Source organism: Salvelinus alpinus, chromosome 23 (assembly GCF_045679555.1).
Source record: "Salvelinus alpinus chromosome 23, SLU_Salpinus.1, whole genome shotgun sequence".
Classification (NCBI taxonomy): Eukaryota; Metazoa; Chordata; class Actinopteri; order Salmoniformes; family Salmonidae; genus Salvelinus; species Salvelinus alpinus.
The window spans coordinates 39,867,030-39,882,487 of NC_092108.1; the positions used below are offsets into that span (position 1 = coordinate 39,867,030).

The following is a 15,458-nucleotide window of genomic DNA, read 5'->3' on the forward strand; positions in this document are numbered from 1 at the left end:
AGGCATTGTGGCATGGCTGAGTCAAATAGGAATCCTGACTTAATGAAGTGGTGATTAAAGAGCTCAGCATGTGCTCCTTGTCAGTAACAACCACATCATCAACATTAAGGGACATGGGCAGCTGTGAGGAGGAGGGTTTATTCTCCAGGTCTTTAAACGTTTTCCAGAACTTCTTGGGGTTAGACCCACAGAGAGAGAACTGCTCCTTAAAGTAACTAACTTTGGCCTTCCGGATAGCCTGAGTGCACTTATTTCTCATTTGGTTGAATGAGAGCCGTCAGCCTGAGTATGTGTACGCCAAGCCTTTTGCCAAATTTAGGTCTTGGTCAGGTGGTTTAAGCATGTCCCAATTTAGGTCACCTAATAGGACAAATTTAGACTTCTTGTAAGGGGCCAAGCGAGAGCTTAGGGAAGGCAGGGTGCAGGCCGGTGTTGATGGTGGACGATAACACCCAGCAACAGTTAAACTGAAAGTTTAATGCTTAAAACCAGCAAATCAAATTGTTTGGGGACAGACTTGGTGGAGACAACCGAGCACTGAAGCTGTTGCTTGGTAAAGATTGCTACTCCACCGCCTTTGGAAGATCTGTCTTGCCGAAAAAGGTTATAACCAGAAAGGTTAACATCCGTGTTCAAAACACTCGTACTTAACCACGTCTCAGTAATGACCAACACGTCTGGATTGGAGCTGTGAACCCACATTTTCAATTGATACATGTTAGCTAATAAGCTACTAGTGTTAACGTGCAGAAAACCCAGGCTTTTACAAGAGCAGAAGTCAGTGAAGAAGATATCAGAGCACAAGTCAGAATTGGTGCTAGCAATAGTAGATGGGCCAGGCTGTACATGCACATTTCCAGATATGATAAGCAGTAATACAATCAGGGCACGGCAGAGGACAGGGAGAGCTCTGCAGTGTTGATTTATGACATTTAAATGACATTTAAATGGCAACAAGATCATATTGTACAGCAATTTTATCAGGTAACATGCATACAAAGCCGGCAAGAGGTGGTTAGAATAGGATGGGAGGCCAAGAGTCCATGTAAGCAATAGAGAGTCAGAGTCCCGAGTGTGGGAACAAACATAGTCTGTCCCACGGTTGGGTAAACAAGCAAGTTTACCCAACTCTCCCTCCTTGGGAGACGTGAAAGTCCTGTAAGCAGTAAGTCACACACACACACACACACACACACACACACACACACACACACACACACACACACACACACACACACACACACACACACACACACACACACACACACACACACACACACACACACACACACACACACACACACACACACACACACACACACACACACACACACACACACCAGTTAGAGAGGCTAATTGAGCCGTAAGGGTTCAAACCTCTTCAGATCCATGTGCTCCAGCTTCACAAGACCCAGTGAATCTACCTGGGATCGTCTCATCACATCAATCGAGGATAGAACTGGTCAATGTTCAGGACCGCGACCCCTTCAACAGCAGCCCAAGCTGCTTGACTGTCATGTCACTCAGTGAGGAGATGTGGTTGAGACAGGGTTTACCACCAGGTTTAACAGGACTCTGGTCTGATCCCTATGTCCTTGATTTACATCCCACGGTAGAAGCAATCCTCGCCAGAAGGGAAAAAAACATTTACATATGCAATGTAGTTCATTAATTATAATGAATGGAAGTGCCGCCTGCAAGTTTAAGCGAGTGGGCTTCCGCTGTATCGCGCCATACGGCAATTAGCTATTCCGCACACGCACACCATGTTAGGATATTTCCATATCCACTGTGACAATCAGGCCATGCGCCCTGAATGCTATCGACGCGGAGCGGCTGGAGTGTTGCGATCGGGGGGGAGCGCTTGGCGGGTGGGGGGAGAACAGGATATTAAAAAGAAGTCCCTCATGTTTAGGGTATAATGATGGAACAGAGGAGCACTGTTGACACAGTACTTTCTTTATCCTTCTCAGGGAGAGAGACAGGAGAGGCGCAGTGCAATAGTTTGACACACAAAGCACACAATAGAGTGCAATATGATTTCTGTTTACAGAGATATGAGCTGGGGGCGAGCTGCTGCGCTGCTGGTAAGCAGGAGCTATTGGGGAATAGTAAGGCACATGGCACTGACATTGACCAGTATGAAGAGCAAAAGAGCGGTAGCGAGTGAAAAATGTAACACAACGCTACTGTACACATTCCAAATCAAATCCAATTTTTATTTCGAGAGCACATTTCTTACAGGGGCTGTATTTCAAAGTGCTTGACAAATAAAATGAGTCACTGAGAGGGAGGAAGTGAGGTTAAAAATATGGATTTTGGCCAAAGGCTAACTTGCAAACAGAGTCCAAGGCGTTTTAATGTATTTGTCGTGAAAATACATCTACAGGTTCCATGTGAGTAGGGTGTTTTTCAATGCTCAAGGACATGTACAGGTTAGTTAAGTAGTAAAGCCTGCACAGTAGGATCTATACAGCACATGCCTTGGAATGTGGACTCAACTTTAGAACACTTTCAGGGTGAAGGAAAATGCCTGAAAAACATTGATACTCGTTAAACTATCCCTCTAAGTAGTGTTTAAAGGGATAAACAGACATGATGTTGAGAGGCAGGCTAGTTGCAACTGTAATAATCACTTTAGATAAAAAATTGAAAAGAATTGAAAACACAAATAAATCCAATGTCTATTGAATTACTCTTAGTGGTTGGACCATCATCCAGGAGTGTGCTTCTTGAAAAACTGTCACTCTTAGCACTATAGATTCAAGTCCTTATTTATTATTTTTCAGGCAGAAATCTATTTCTTAATTTAATTTGAAAGCTTGGCGAGACTTCCACCAATTAGTCATAATAGATTTTTTTTAACCGTTCGGGAAAAGCATGGCACCTTTTGGCCTAACCAAATACTCAACCGTCTGGTAACAGATTTCCACTCAATTTTATACGAGATAATAATTTCTTCACCACAGTCAGAGAAAAAAAAACTTAATGTGAGGTTGCACCTGATGCACTACCCTAATTGTTGCTATAGCGATGCCTTACACAACTCCGAACAAGCGCTCCTTGTTTGGTCTCTCTTTTTTCAGCAAATTTCCATTTCTAACTTCACTAATAAAGAGCTGCCAGCGAGAACAGAGCAAACAGATGTTACTGATTAATTTCCCCATCACTAGAATTAGAAAGTAAATTAAAACAAAAGATTTTCTGCTGGAGCTCAATAAGCAACTAATGGCTCTCTCTCTCTCTGTCTTCTTTCTCTTTTTTTTTCACTCTCCTGTCAAGAGCAAATGTTACATTGCTAACAAGGCAGATGCCTCTTGTTCTAATGGGAGCGTGTTGGTTTAGCTGGAGTGTCTGCCACCTGACGGGAGCTCATTACCGGGGAGCGTGTTTGCGTGTGAGGAGCCCTTTATTGCATTCCTTTATGAGTTATTAGGGCTTTATTAATGCACACGTCTGTGGATGGAGGCTGCTTTTATGTGCTACCGTTATGACTTATCGGAGCCTTGGCCATGGCTAGACAGGCTCAAAGACAAGACACAGAGACACGCAACGGTCTGTTCATACCGCTTAGACACTCAACACTGCTGTAACACTGTGAAACGTTTGCATGCACACGTATGTCAAAAACATCAGCGTTGCCAAAAACGTCAGTGTTGCTCCTCGATTTGTCGCTAGAAGTCGCTAGATGACGTTTTGCCGTTGCTGCGATGACGTCACGGCACCAATTTGCCTTGCTGTGGCACAACTGCGGTCCCCCGATGTAGCGTTTTCGCTGCACACCACCTCTCCTTATGCTTCTATGCCTGCATGTGCGCCATTGCTGCAACTTCTGTTGCACAGACAGCTTCTCCCACTCTCGTTTGCTGCAGAATTGAGTGGGTAAAGTTGCTAAATGCTATCAAAACCATAGAAATCATCTGTTTCAAAACTCCCCAAAGGCAACCTGAAAAGTAGCTGGATTTGTCGCTAGTCTCTTTTACCAATACCTCGCTGGAGGGGTCTGAAAACTTGGTAAATATAGCGACAATGTCGCTAAATTGGCAACACTGCACACACATACACACACACACGGACGACCATTAACAGCATACTTCTAATGTGCATGTGTGCATCTCTCTCTCTGTCTGTCTGTACCTTGTCCAGTCCAAAAGTCTTGGTGAGAGCGAAGCCCCAACCCTGTTGGAAAGCCCTGCGGATCATGGCCGTGCTGGTGGTGGGGGGAGCACTGGCCAGGCCAAAGGGGTTCGGGAAGGTGATGCCACACATCTCTACACTGATGTCCACCGTGTCGATGGCACAGTTGAACAGAGGCAGCGCGGGGGTGCTGTCCACTGTCTGGCCGTAGAGGGACTGTAGGGAACAGAAGCAGAATTGCAACAGGTTTTATGAATGCATTATCTTAATTGTTGTAGTCATCATCATTATGCGGTATTCATTAGGCACCAAATAGGGTAAAAACAGACAAACAGGGAGGGACTAGCTGGACATGCCAACAAGAAATGTTTCCATTCTAAAACGTTTTGCTACGGTGTGCAGTAATGAATACGACTCCATTCAACTCTGCAGCGGGTCATAGTTGTCCCACCCACCTGGAGGTACTTGTGGATGTGCCAGGAAGCCTGCTTTCCGTCATTGACAGACTCCACTGTGGTGTTGGCCAGGCCTGCGATGTCTCCGCCAGCGAACACCCAAGGCTCACTGCTCTGCATGGTCTCAAGGTCTAGGTCTGGAGTGCCCCAGCGGTTCAGCTTGATGGGAGCCATGGCATCCTGGACTGTTTAGAACGAGACATAACAGACATGGTTAATATGACATTATTACAATAGACAGACGTCCCCAAAGTTCAGGGGTCAGCACATAGCAGCGGGAAGATGTTTGGGGGTTGGAGTGCTGCGACGATGGTGGGAGAGGGGTATTTCTCGCCGTGCTGCAGATGGCTGTATCGGTTTGCTAATACAGGAGTAGTAAAGGCCCAGTGAAAAGTTTGGTGAAAAGTAGTGCACTTTTTTATATTCTTCTTTTCTTTTCAGGGGGTGCTGCAGCACCTTGAGCACCCCTACTTCCTGGGTTAGCAGGTTGTGTTATATTCGTATAGGAGCAGAATAATGAATGTGTGTACTGTATAAGACATCACAGGGGGGATATTTGATATACTGTAACTTATTCTTTATTGATACTGTCCCCTTTTGCACCACCTGGTACCGCATTTGAACTGATAGTCCAATGACCATTGTAAGTGGAGGGTCCATCACACATGCCCCCCCCCCCCCCCCCCCCCCCATTTACTGTAGGAAGGCTGTGGAGTGTGACATGTCAGAGACTCCTGAGATCTTCTTAAATAACATCACTTCTTCCACAGACCTCCACTCTATCTCTCTGGAGAAAACTCCACTGACAGATGCTGATTGCTGAGCTCCATTAGTGAGAAGAATCCATGCTGTCATATGGGCCTCTGCCAGGCAAGACTACACACGCACACGCACACGCACACGCACACGCACACGCACACGCACACACACACACACACACACACACACACACACACACACACACACACACACACACACACACACACACTCACACACACTCACACACAGACAGACAGACAGACAGACAGACAGACAGACAGACAGACAGACAGACAGACAGACAGACAGACAGACAGACAGACAGACAGACACCTTTAGATATTTGTCATGTTCTTGACACACCGCACCCCCTGCAGATTGCAGGGCCTATTTTCTGCCGATCTCAGCCTTTTTGTTCTCCCTGACGAGTCATTGACTGCCTCCTCTGTGAGCTGGTGATTCATACTGTACATCTACTAGCCAGGTAAGAATATAGTGGTATTTATCAATTAGTCCACTATCTGCCACTATCTAATCTGCTATCAGCATTTATTAGTCCTCTACTTTACTGTACAATGACTAAGTTGAAACTCACTGTATCTGAGATTTTTGATAACAGATAGTGATACCGAGAGACTGGTCAAGGCAACTTCCAGTAGGCTATGTAGCCAACTATACAGTATATGACATACAGTGAGCTCCAAAAGTGTTGGGGCAGTGACAATTTTTTGTTGTTGTTTTGGCTCTGTACTCCAGAACTTTTGATCTGAAATGATTCAATCAATATGAGGTTAAAGTGCAGACTGTCAGCTTTAATGTGAGGGTATTTTCATCCATATCGGGTGAACCGTTTAGAAATTACAGCACTTTTTGTACATATTCCCCCCATTTTAGGGGACCAAAAGTATTGGGACAAATTCACTTATATGTGTATTAAAGTAGTCAAAAGTTTAGTATTTGGTCCCATATTCATTGCACGCAATGACTAGATCAAGCTTGTGACTATACACAAACGCACAAATATCATATCTCCCCCAACATTGCTAACCTCCCCTGTAATTGAAATGGTGAGAGGTTAGCATGTCTTGGGGGTATGATATTTGTGTGTCTGTCTCTCACTCATCGTTATTCACGATTCATTCAGGAATATCCTGCGATGCAGTGCCCTAGACCACTGCGCCACCCGGGAGGCCCGACAGTCTGCACTTCACCCTCATTGTCATTGTATCATTTCAAATCCAAAGTGCTGGAGTACAGAGCCAAAACAACAACAACAATTGTCACTGTCCCAATACTTTTGGAGCTCACTGTGTACATTATGCAAAATACATGACATTCAACAACCAATAATCTATGTAAGTATTAATAGAGTATGTGAGTGTCAAATATTGTCAAGCGAAAGATATAAAACATTCTAATAGCTGCCTCCTGTTTAGGCTAATATTTGGTTGTCTGTAGACTAGGTTCAATCACCCAAAAGGTCTGGATGATCTCAACAACAAACACAATAATCAACACGATCCTCTCATTTCCAGCTTATGGGTTGTAACCAGCCCTCCTCCCTCTGTGGGTGATTCGTATCACACACCCTGCTGAAATCTAGAATCTGTATAAGTACAGATAAGTGGAGCCGCAGAGAGGTCAGAGATCTCAAACTCAATTCCTGAAAGGGCTGGTGTTTGTTTTTGTTCCAGCCCAGCACTAACACATCTGATTCAGCTAATAAAGGTTTTTATTGAGGACAAATTCTTTGTTTATTAGCTAGATGAAGCGTGTTAGTGCTTGGTTATAACAAAAACATGCACACTCACTGGCCCTCCAGAAATTACATTTGATACCTCTGAGTGCTCTATTTCTCTATAGATCGGTGTGAAAGAAATCCCATACAGAGTTTCCAGATACGTGACAGGCCACCATACAGGCAAAGGGAAGTATGGAGAATGGATTCTGGGGAGAGCGATGAGTGCCCTCTCCCGGCAGGCTGTCTGCTGGGGCATTAACACTGTAGCTAATCTCTTACAAGACCTTGGCTGCCGCAGATGACAGAGATCGCTTAATGCGAGGTCAGTGTGGATTTGGATGAAATGCCTGGCACGTTCTTGTATGGTACGTTTAGTGTAGAGGTGTTCGGTGACTGAAAAATCTTGATTAGACCACACCTAAAGTGGAGCTGTATTTCAACGTAATGTATTGTCATGTATTTTAGTGTAATGCATATTTAGGGACTGATAATCAACATTCTGCCAGTACTCTGCCAGTTATGTCGGTATTCTGTTTTATCAGGTCAATCCTTCAACAGTCACTTCTAAGGGTACTTCAATAAAGGGGGCATGTTTGAGCATTCCCCTTCTGTCAGACCTGATTCGCCTTCTCTCAGACCTTACTTTGAGGGTCAGTCAGCATGGAGCCGAAGGCGCTGATGATATAATCGGCTTTGAGACGGACGATCTGGTCCTCGTCCTCCAGCCATTCGCCGCGCTCCGTCTGCTCGGTGCGGCAGAACTGCAGGCCGGCCACTCGGCCGTTCTTCATGATGACCTCACGGGGGAACAGGAAGGGAAGAAACTCACACTTCTCCTCCTTGGCCAGCTCCATCTGAGGAAATGGAGAATTTTTATTTGTATTTTTATATGATATTTTTTCCTCAGTTTCCCCTAAGATCCCAACTTCACAGCCTGCAGGACTTTCAAGGATGAAATGTGTTTTGAAACATGACAAAAGACATTTAGATGTGATGTTGATGCCACATTTAATGCAGTTTAATATCCCTGAGTCTAAGGGCCTGGGGCTGGGTTTCTACTAACCAAACATATGGAATTGTTTTAAGATGGCCATACCAAGGATCATTTAGCTTTTTGAATTTACAGACCGCTGTAGCCACATAAAAAAAATACAGTACTTACTATAGAATTCTGTAGTAAACTCGTATTATACTGTAGTATGCCTTGATCGAGTAGTGCTTACTTTAGAATTTTGGGATCAATTGGACTACTAGCTTTGTCAATGTGGTTTTGAACGTGTTAACCTTGGGAAGCTCTAAGGTTCCCCCCGATGGTTTAGAGCTTACTATAGAATTTGGGGTTTTTCTATACGCCACACTGTAGTATCCCTTGATTGATCGATTTTTATTTGACTATTTAAAGACATAATACATTTAGAAATGTGTTGAGAATAACAAAACACTTAATGCATTTCCATTGTGGTCCTACTATAGTTCTAACATCCAACAAGTTACAGCTAACACACATATATATAAAAAACACTATACTATGGTCTAAATACCGTAGAATTACTATATTTCTATACTAATATTGACTAGTGTTTTTGCATCATTCACTTAGCCATCATTCACTTCCATTTCTCCTGCAGACCTTGATCATGTCCGCAAATGTACTGCAATGAATACATAGTATATAAATATAGTATTACTACAGCATTTAGACCATAATATTTTTCATGTGGGTAGATATCCCTGAAATATAAACACATTATTTTGAAACATTGAATTTGGCCTTACAGCTATTTGCCCATTGAAACACATTAAATAACATGCATACATGGAAAAACAGTCAAAAAAAATCTATAAAAGTGAAATGTTTTGAAGTATCTGTCCTATATCTGAGGGATAAGAAAGCTCCGGAATGTATTTAGCTTTTACCGTGGAATGACCCGTATACCTTTGATGAGGGTATGCCATATTCCCTTCCATTCATTTTTTGGGGGGCCCAGTGCCGGATACCTTCATACGAGTCACGTGACGATTGTGAGGGTCGTAGAGCAAAATGGAGAAAGTGTTTGTGAAAGTCATTTCTTTCATATAGAGGTCATGTTAGTTGGTCGCTCAAACCGTTTGAACGCTACACACAAGTTGGCACATCGGCAGTACTGACTTCAGACAAGTCCGTTGAGTCTGTGAAGCTTGTTGGGGATCACAGAGCAAAATGAAGAACAGCATCGTGTTTGTGAACGTCTCCTCTATGCATAGAGGGGTATTCCTTTTGTAGCCCAAACGGTATGAACGATAGATGTTTTCATGAGATTTTGGGGACGTCTCCTGATCTGACAAACACCGCTGTAGGTTCTGCCACTTCTCTTCACAGATGCACGCCAACAAATTGACTCAGCCCATGCCAGAAAACAGATATCTCTGAAACACTGATTTTCATGGGGATTTGTTTTATTATGCTAATTACATTTCCGCGCGGGGGTGGACATCAACTGGAGGGGTAAGGTCAAAACCTCTGAATCGCTGAATCTGTTGATAACCCAAAACAAAGACGGACTTTATTTATAGGCTATTTATGTTCGTACAGAGCCAAGTTTCACATCTTTCTCCCATTCCCCCAGCTATGGATTTCTTTGAATTCATGATCAAACTTGAGGAATTCCGTAGAGCAGCTTAAAACCAGTCAACGACACAAGTCTAATTACTGTGTCTGTCCACAGCGGTGCACAGTAGGGGGACAGACAGGCTGCTATAATGGCCATGGTTCCCCCCTGCTGCTGTTAAGCAAATGAGTTCAAAATCCTGGCCTCACGCAGTATAGTCACCTCACTGCCACCCCTGGTATAAAAACCTTGGCCACAAAAAAAAAGGTTAACGAACAAAAATAGAGGTTAGATATCTCTGTTCTATAATAATGTATGTTACGTATGGTTGAGGCCTATACAGCTATGTTAGTGCCTTCAGAAAGTATTCACACCCCTACAAATTCAAAATACATCTGAAATATCTTGAGTCAAGTATTCACTTAAATATGTTCAAGAGTGAAAATGTCACATCAGTTGCATGGATTTCAAACAGATTCAACCACAAAGACCAGGGAGGTTTTCCAATGCCTCGCAAAGCACGGCACCTATTGTTAGATAAAAAGTAAAAAGAAAGAAGAAAATAGCATTGAATATTATATGGTGAAGTTAATTACACTTTGGATGGTGTATCAATACACCCAGTCAATACAAAGATACAGGTGTCCTTTGTTGCCGGAGAGGAAGGAAACCGCTCAGGGATTTCATCATGAGGCCAATGGTGACTTTAAAACAGAGTTTAATGGCTCTCATAGGAGAAAATTGTGGATGGATCAACAACATTGTAGTTACTCCACAATACTAACCTAATTGACAGAGTGAAAAGAAGGAAGCTTGTACCGAATACAAAATATTATACAACATGCATCCTGTTTGCAACAAGGCACTAAATTAGTACTGCAAAAATTGTGGCAATGCTTGGAATCGTTAAGGACTGGGGAGTTTTTCAGGATAAAAAAGAAATGTAATGGAACTAAGCACAGGCTTAGAGGAAAACCTGGTTCAGTCTGCTTTCCACCAGACACTGGGAGATGAATTCACCTTTCAGCAGGACAATAACCTAGAACACAAGGCCAAATCTACACAAGTTGCTTACCAAGAAGACAGTGAATGTTCCCGAGTTACAGTTTTGACTTAAATCTGCTTTAAAATCTATGTCAAGACCTGAAAATGTTTGTCTAGTAATGATCTACAGCCAATTTGACACAGCCTGAAGAATTTTGAAAAGAATACTGGGCAAATGTTGCCCAATCCAGGTGTGGAAAGCTCCTAGGCCCCGATTCCGACCTGAGTTAAAGGTGTGTAAATGGAACATAAATTCCTTTTTTATGAGCTTTTCTCAATAAGTATTCTGACTTTGAACGTAAGCATGAGAATAGCATGCTATTCACCCACTATTCGTTTGAGGTGGAGTTCGAATGAATGAAGGTGTGGCAGAGATGTGTCTACAGATACGTCGTATTCTGACCTTGACTTAAGGTCAGAGGGAACCATAAATAAGCTTGGCGAACCAGTCAGTTCCAAGTGGAAAAAGCATATTTTTTTCCCGCCAGAAATAACAACATTCTCCATGCACTGTAATTTATAAATTAATAAGAACTATTGATGAGAGCTAGGTAAATTAGTAATCCGTATGGAGAAGGGGATTGTAAATACACATTACAATTGTTTTAGATAATTTTTCTTTAAGATCCCTGGAGACAAACTGAAAATCATATCAACAATGACATGAATTGTGGCCCCTTTTTCCACTGTGAAACTGCATGAGAAAATCTGTTGGCCAGCAAGTGGGAGAGTTTTCAGCGGTTTAATTATATTTATTCAGAGCGCGCAAGGTAGCCACGACTGCAGAGCCCATTATGGGACTGAATAAGATAAGTCTGACTACCAAATACTGAGAAGTGCGTAGAAAAAGTGTGCCTAGGAAAGGCATAAATTCCTAAGTCATTATGATGTATTGTGTGTAGACTGGTGAGGGGAAAAAATCTATTGAATCCATTTTGAATTCAGGCTGTAACACAACAAAATGTGTATTAAGTCAAGAGATATGAATACTTTCTGAAGGCACTGTATGTACCGTATGTTTGAAACTCACTTTAAATCGCCTAACTTTCTTAGTATCATTATTTTTATTATGTTCTTTCTGTTTCCATGGTATCAAGGCTACTGATGTCACAACCGGCTGTGATTGGGAGTCCCATAGGGCAGCGCACAATTGGCCCATCGTCGTCCGGGTTAGAGTTTGGCCGGGGTAGGCCGTCATTGTAAATAAGAATTTGTTCTTAACTGACTTGCCTAGTTAAATAAATGTTAAATAAAACAATTTAAAAAAATGTGATTGTTCAGAATGATAAGTCTTAAAAAATATATATTATTGTTTTGGGGGAAAATTCCAGTTTCATAATAATAATAATAATAATTTTTCTTTTTCTTTCAATTAAACAAAGTAAGAAATTTTTCAGTGCAATAAGTTGTATTACTTTTTCAGACTTTTTCCCAGATAAGACAAAGGACAATGTGAATGGCCATGAGCTAATATAAAGGCAAGACTAAAGCCACCATAACCTTCCTATCACTATACAACAATCAGAAATCGTTTTGTGAGTAATTGAGCATGGTCAGGTTCTAGGTGTACGCTTTTAGGGACACATTCTAACTTGAGACCAGTATGTATAACTCTACTGCATAATTCATGCACTGAAATCAAAGGAAGAATTTTGGCTAAAATAAATCTCAAGTTATAATGCTGCCCAGGGCTCGTTTTCAAAAAGCATCTCAGAGTAGGTGGTCACAATCAATACTGTGGTCCAATGAGCATGGGTCAGAAACAACTCAACAACTAAAGCCAGGGTCTGAGAAGCTCTAGCTTCATATCCACCTCTTCGGGGACGGCACGGATGTTAGTGAAGCCCTTCCTGAAGACCACAAAGACCCGGCGGGCACCGCAGCGCAGGGCAGAGGTGGCACAGTCGAACGCCGTATCACCGGCACCTAGGACGATGACCACGCCACGGAGCTCGGGCAATTGAGACTTACAGCTGCACATGCCTGAGGGAGAAAGAGTGGGGGAGGACGAGGGAGAGGAAACAGAGAGAGAGACAGAGACCGTGATAGACAGAGGGAGGTTGGAGAGAGAAAACAGAGAGAGAGACAGAGACCGTGATAGACAGAGGGAGGTTGGAGAGAGGAAAGAGAGAGCAATAAAACCAGGTAGCTCTTTTACCCTGCTCTTACGTTTCAAAAGCCAAACATATTTTCATATCAGTAGTACTGTACTTCAGAGTTGTGCTTGCGTTTGCTGTCTGAACATGTATTATTCCTGAACTGACTGCGCCATTTTTGATTGTCAGACAAGCATCTGATTTAATTTATTTGAGTCTAAGTACACACCTACGGTACACAATGACAAGTGTACCTAATTCTGTGTGACTATGAAAATCACTTTCTTTATCATTTCCTTTATAACGTACCGGCTTTACTGGCCTTGGCCACCAGTGGCAGGAAGTCCTTGGATGTGTAGAACCCCTGGTCCACTGTCAGCCCCTGGAAGATCTTAGCCTTGTTTGCCTGGGGCAGACCTGTTCCAAACCAAAACCATCACCAAGAATGAGCTCGTTAACATAGCAGACATATCCATCCATCACTGAACCCAACCATTTCCAAAGTTCAGTCATTGTTGATGACCTTTTCCCCCCACCATTAATACTGAACTCCTGGAGTAAATTATACAAAATTGGATCTCAACAGATCACGACAATGTAGTGAGGAAAAAACATTTGTCAATATTGTACTGAATCTATGTGTTCAATATGACTTTCATAAGCCCCTTCATTATGAGATGAGGACAGTAATAGTCAAACTCATGTGTTCATAAAACCCACCATTTGAATCAATCAATTATTCCAGTGAGAGAAGTGGACCAGTAAATCAGAATTACAGACTAATAATCTCTTGGTTAATCATTTTCATGATGCAGGGATATAATCATTGTAAAATATACAATGGGATTCTCTAGTACCTTATGATTGAGCCAATGAGAGCCAATAACGGCCCACTTATGAACTGGAGCAATAACTAGGGAATACTGTTATCCTGTAGTCCTCAAATGACAGAGCTATAATATACACGGAATGTCCAAAACATTACGAACACCTTCCAAATACTGAGTTGTCGCCAATGCTTCACACAGTTGTGTCAAGTTGGCTGGATGTCCTTTGGATGGTGGACTATTCATGATACACATGGGAAATTGTTGAGCGTGAAAAACCCAGCAGCGTTGCAGTTCTTGACACTCTCAAACCGGTGTGCCTGGCACCTGCTACCATACCCCGTTCAAAGGCACTTCAAACTTTTGTCTTGCTCATTCACCCTCCGGAATGGCACACATACACAATTTCTGTTTAAATATTTTTCAAGGCTTTTTCTCAAAAATTAAAAGTCTCCTCCCCTTCATCTACACTGATTGAAGTGGATTTAACAAGTGACATGAAGGATCATCACTTTCACCTGGATTCCCCAGGTCAGTCTGTCATGAAAAGAGCACCTGTTCTTAATGTTTTGTACACTCAGTGTTCATTATACTCTATGTCAGGGTTTCCCAAACTCGAGGGGGGGGGGGGGGGGTGCTCCACAAATACCATGGAATACTCATTACTGCTCTGTCATTACATTTCAGAAAGAGTGCATTCTGGACGGTTTCCATGTTCAATCGGCAGTGTACGGTGTAAATTATTGCAAAAACGTGAATGGTATTTTTACTTGACTGCTAGAATACATTACCTCTAAGAAGTTTATAATCAAAGACATGTTCAATCAAATTTGGTCCAATTTTCCCTTTAATCGTTTTTTTCTTTACATACAATATGAATAGCTTATAGATAAAGAGGTGTTGTGTTAATTGTATTGACTGTGCCAATTACTGGTTGATGAGTAGTGATGTATAGTGATGAACGGTGATTGATGGGCTGTGAGTGATAGTACATCAACGCTTGAAGGTCAATCTGGATGATTACCTCAGAACCCAGAGTCACTTGGTACCGCTGGCTGCATGTGTTCGCTGTCATTTACAATGTCAAAGGTCACTAAGAACCAATCCGATCTCTTTATGTACATCTTCTTGTTCAATTTATTTCTTCAAATCAAATAGGAAGACTGGATAACCATCGCAGGTCATTTTTAGATTGTGATGGTATATTTCTGTGAGTGTTTTTGTATGTTATCTATAAATGATGCAAAAGTTTTTTTTCCTTCATCCGCTATTCATTACTTGACAAACCTTTCTCTAATACATAAACAATCCAACATGTTATCCCCCAACGCCCTTTTATGTTGCAATTAAATTCCATGCAGTAATCTTTTTGTACAAAATAATCTGCAGTTTAAATTTAAAGACCTTGCCTGGGGTTTCAGTTATAAAGGAACGAATATTAATGATGTTAAATATCATAGTTTATTCAAAGAAAGACAACCTGAGATTCACCTCATTCAGAACACAGGCGTTAGAAAGAAGGCATCATTCTGGAAATGTTTTTGATCAAATAAAGTATTTCTGAAACTACAAAGGATGACGTTTGTCCTTCAGATAAATAACTGTACACAAAGCAAACTGGATTTTAGTAGTGTCTGTTGCTGCAAAGGCAATTTCCTGACAAAGAACGCAATTACCCCCTGGGTAACTCTGAATGCTTCAACACACAGACGGTATATCACTTTTCAAACAGAGACAACAGTCTCCGTAACAACATCCGTCCAAGTGATATTTCTTCACCTTCTTTGGTATAGCATCTTCTTCAAGGAACT

The 15,458-nt window shown here is 42.2% G+C and overlaps 1 protein-coding gene across 4 annotated transcripts in view; it reads right to left on the reverse strand.

Moving 5' to 3' along the window:
• LOC139550969 (dihydropyrimidine dehydrogenase [NADP(+)]) overlaps positions 1–15,458 on the reverse strand; it is a 131,237-nt gene that overhangs the window by 55,642 nt on the left and 60,137 nt on the right. For all 4 annotated transcript variants that reach the window (XR_011670164.1, XR_011670166.1, XR_011670165.1 and 1 more), the window contains exons 9-13: positions 13,130–13,237; positions 12,538–12,707; positions 7,736–7,946; positions 4,593–4,777; positions 4,138–4,353 (exon numbers count right to left, since the gene is read on the reverse strand). Coding sequence is in view for 1 of the 4 variants with exons in the window: in XM_071362278.1 (XP_071218379.1) it covers positions 4,138–4,353; positions 4,593–4,777; positions 7,736–7,946; positions 12,538–12,707; positions 13,130–13,237 (890 nt within the window). In the remaining 3 variants the exon portion in view is untranslated. The remainder of the gene's footprint in view (positions 1–4,137; positions 4,354–4,592; positions 4,778–7,735; positions 7,947–12,537; positions 12,708–13,129; positions 13,238–15,458) is intronic.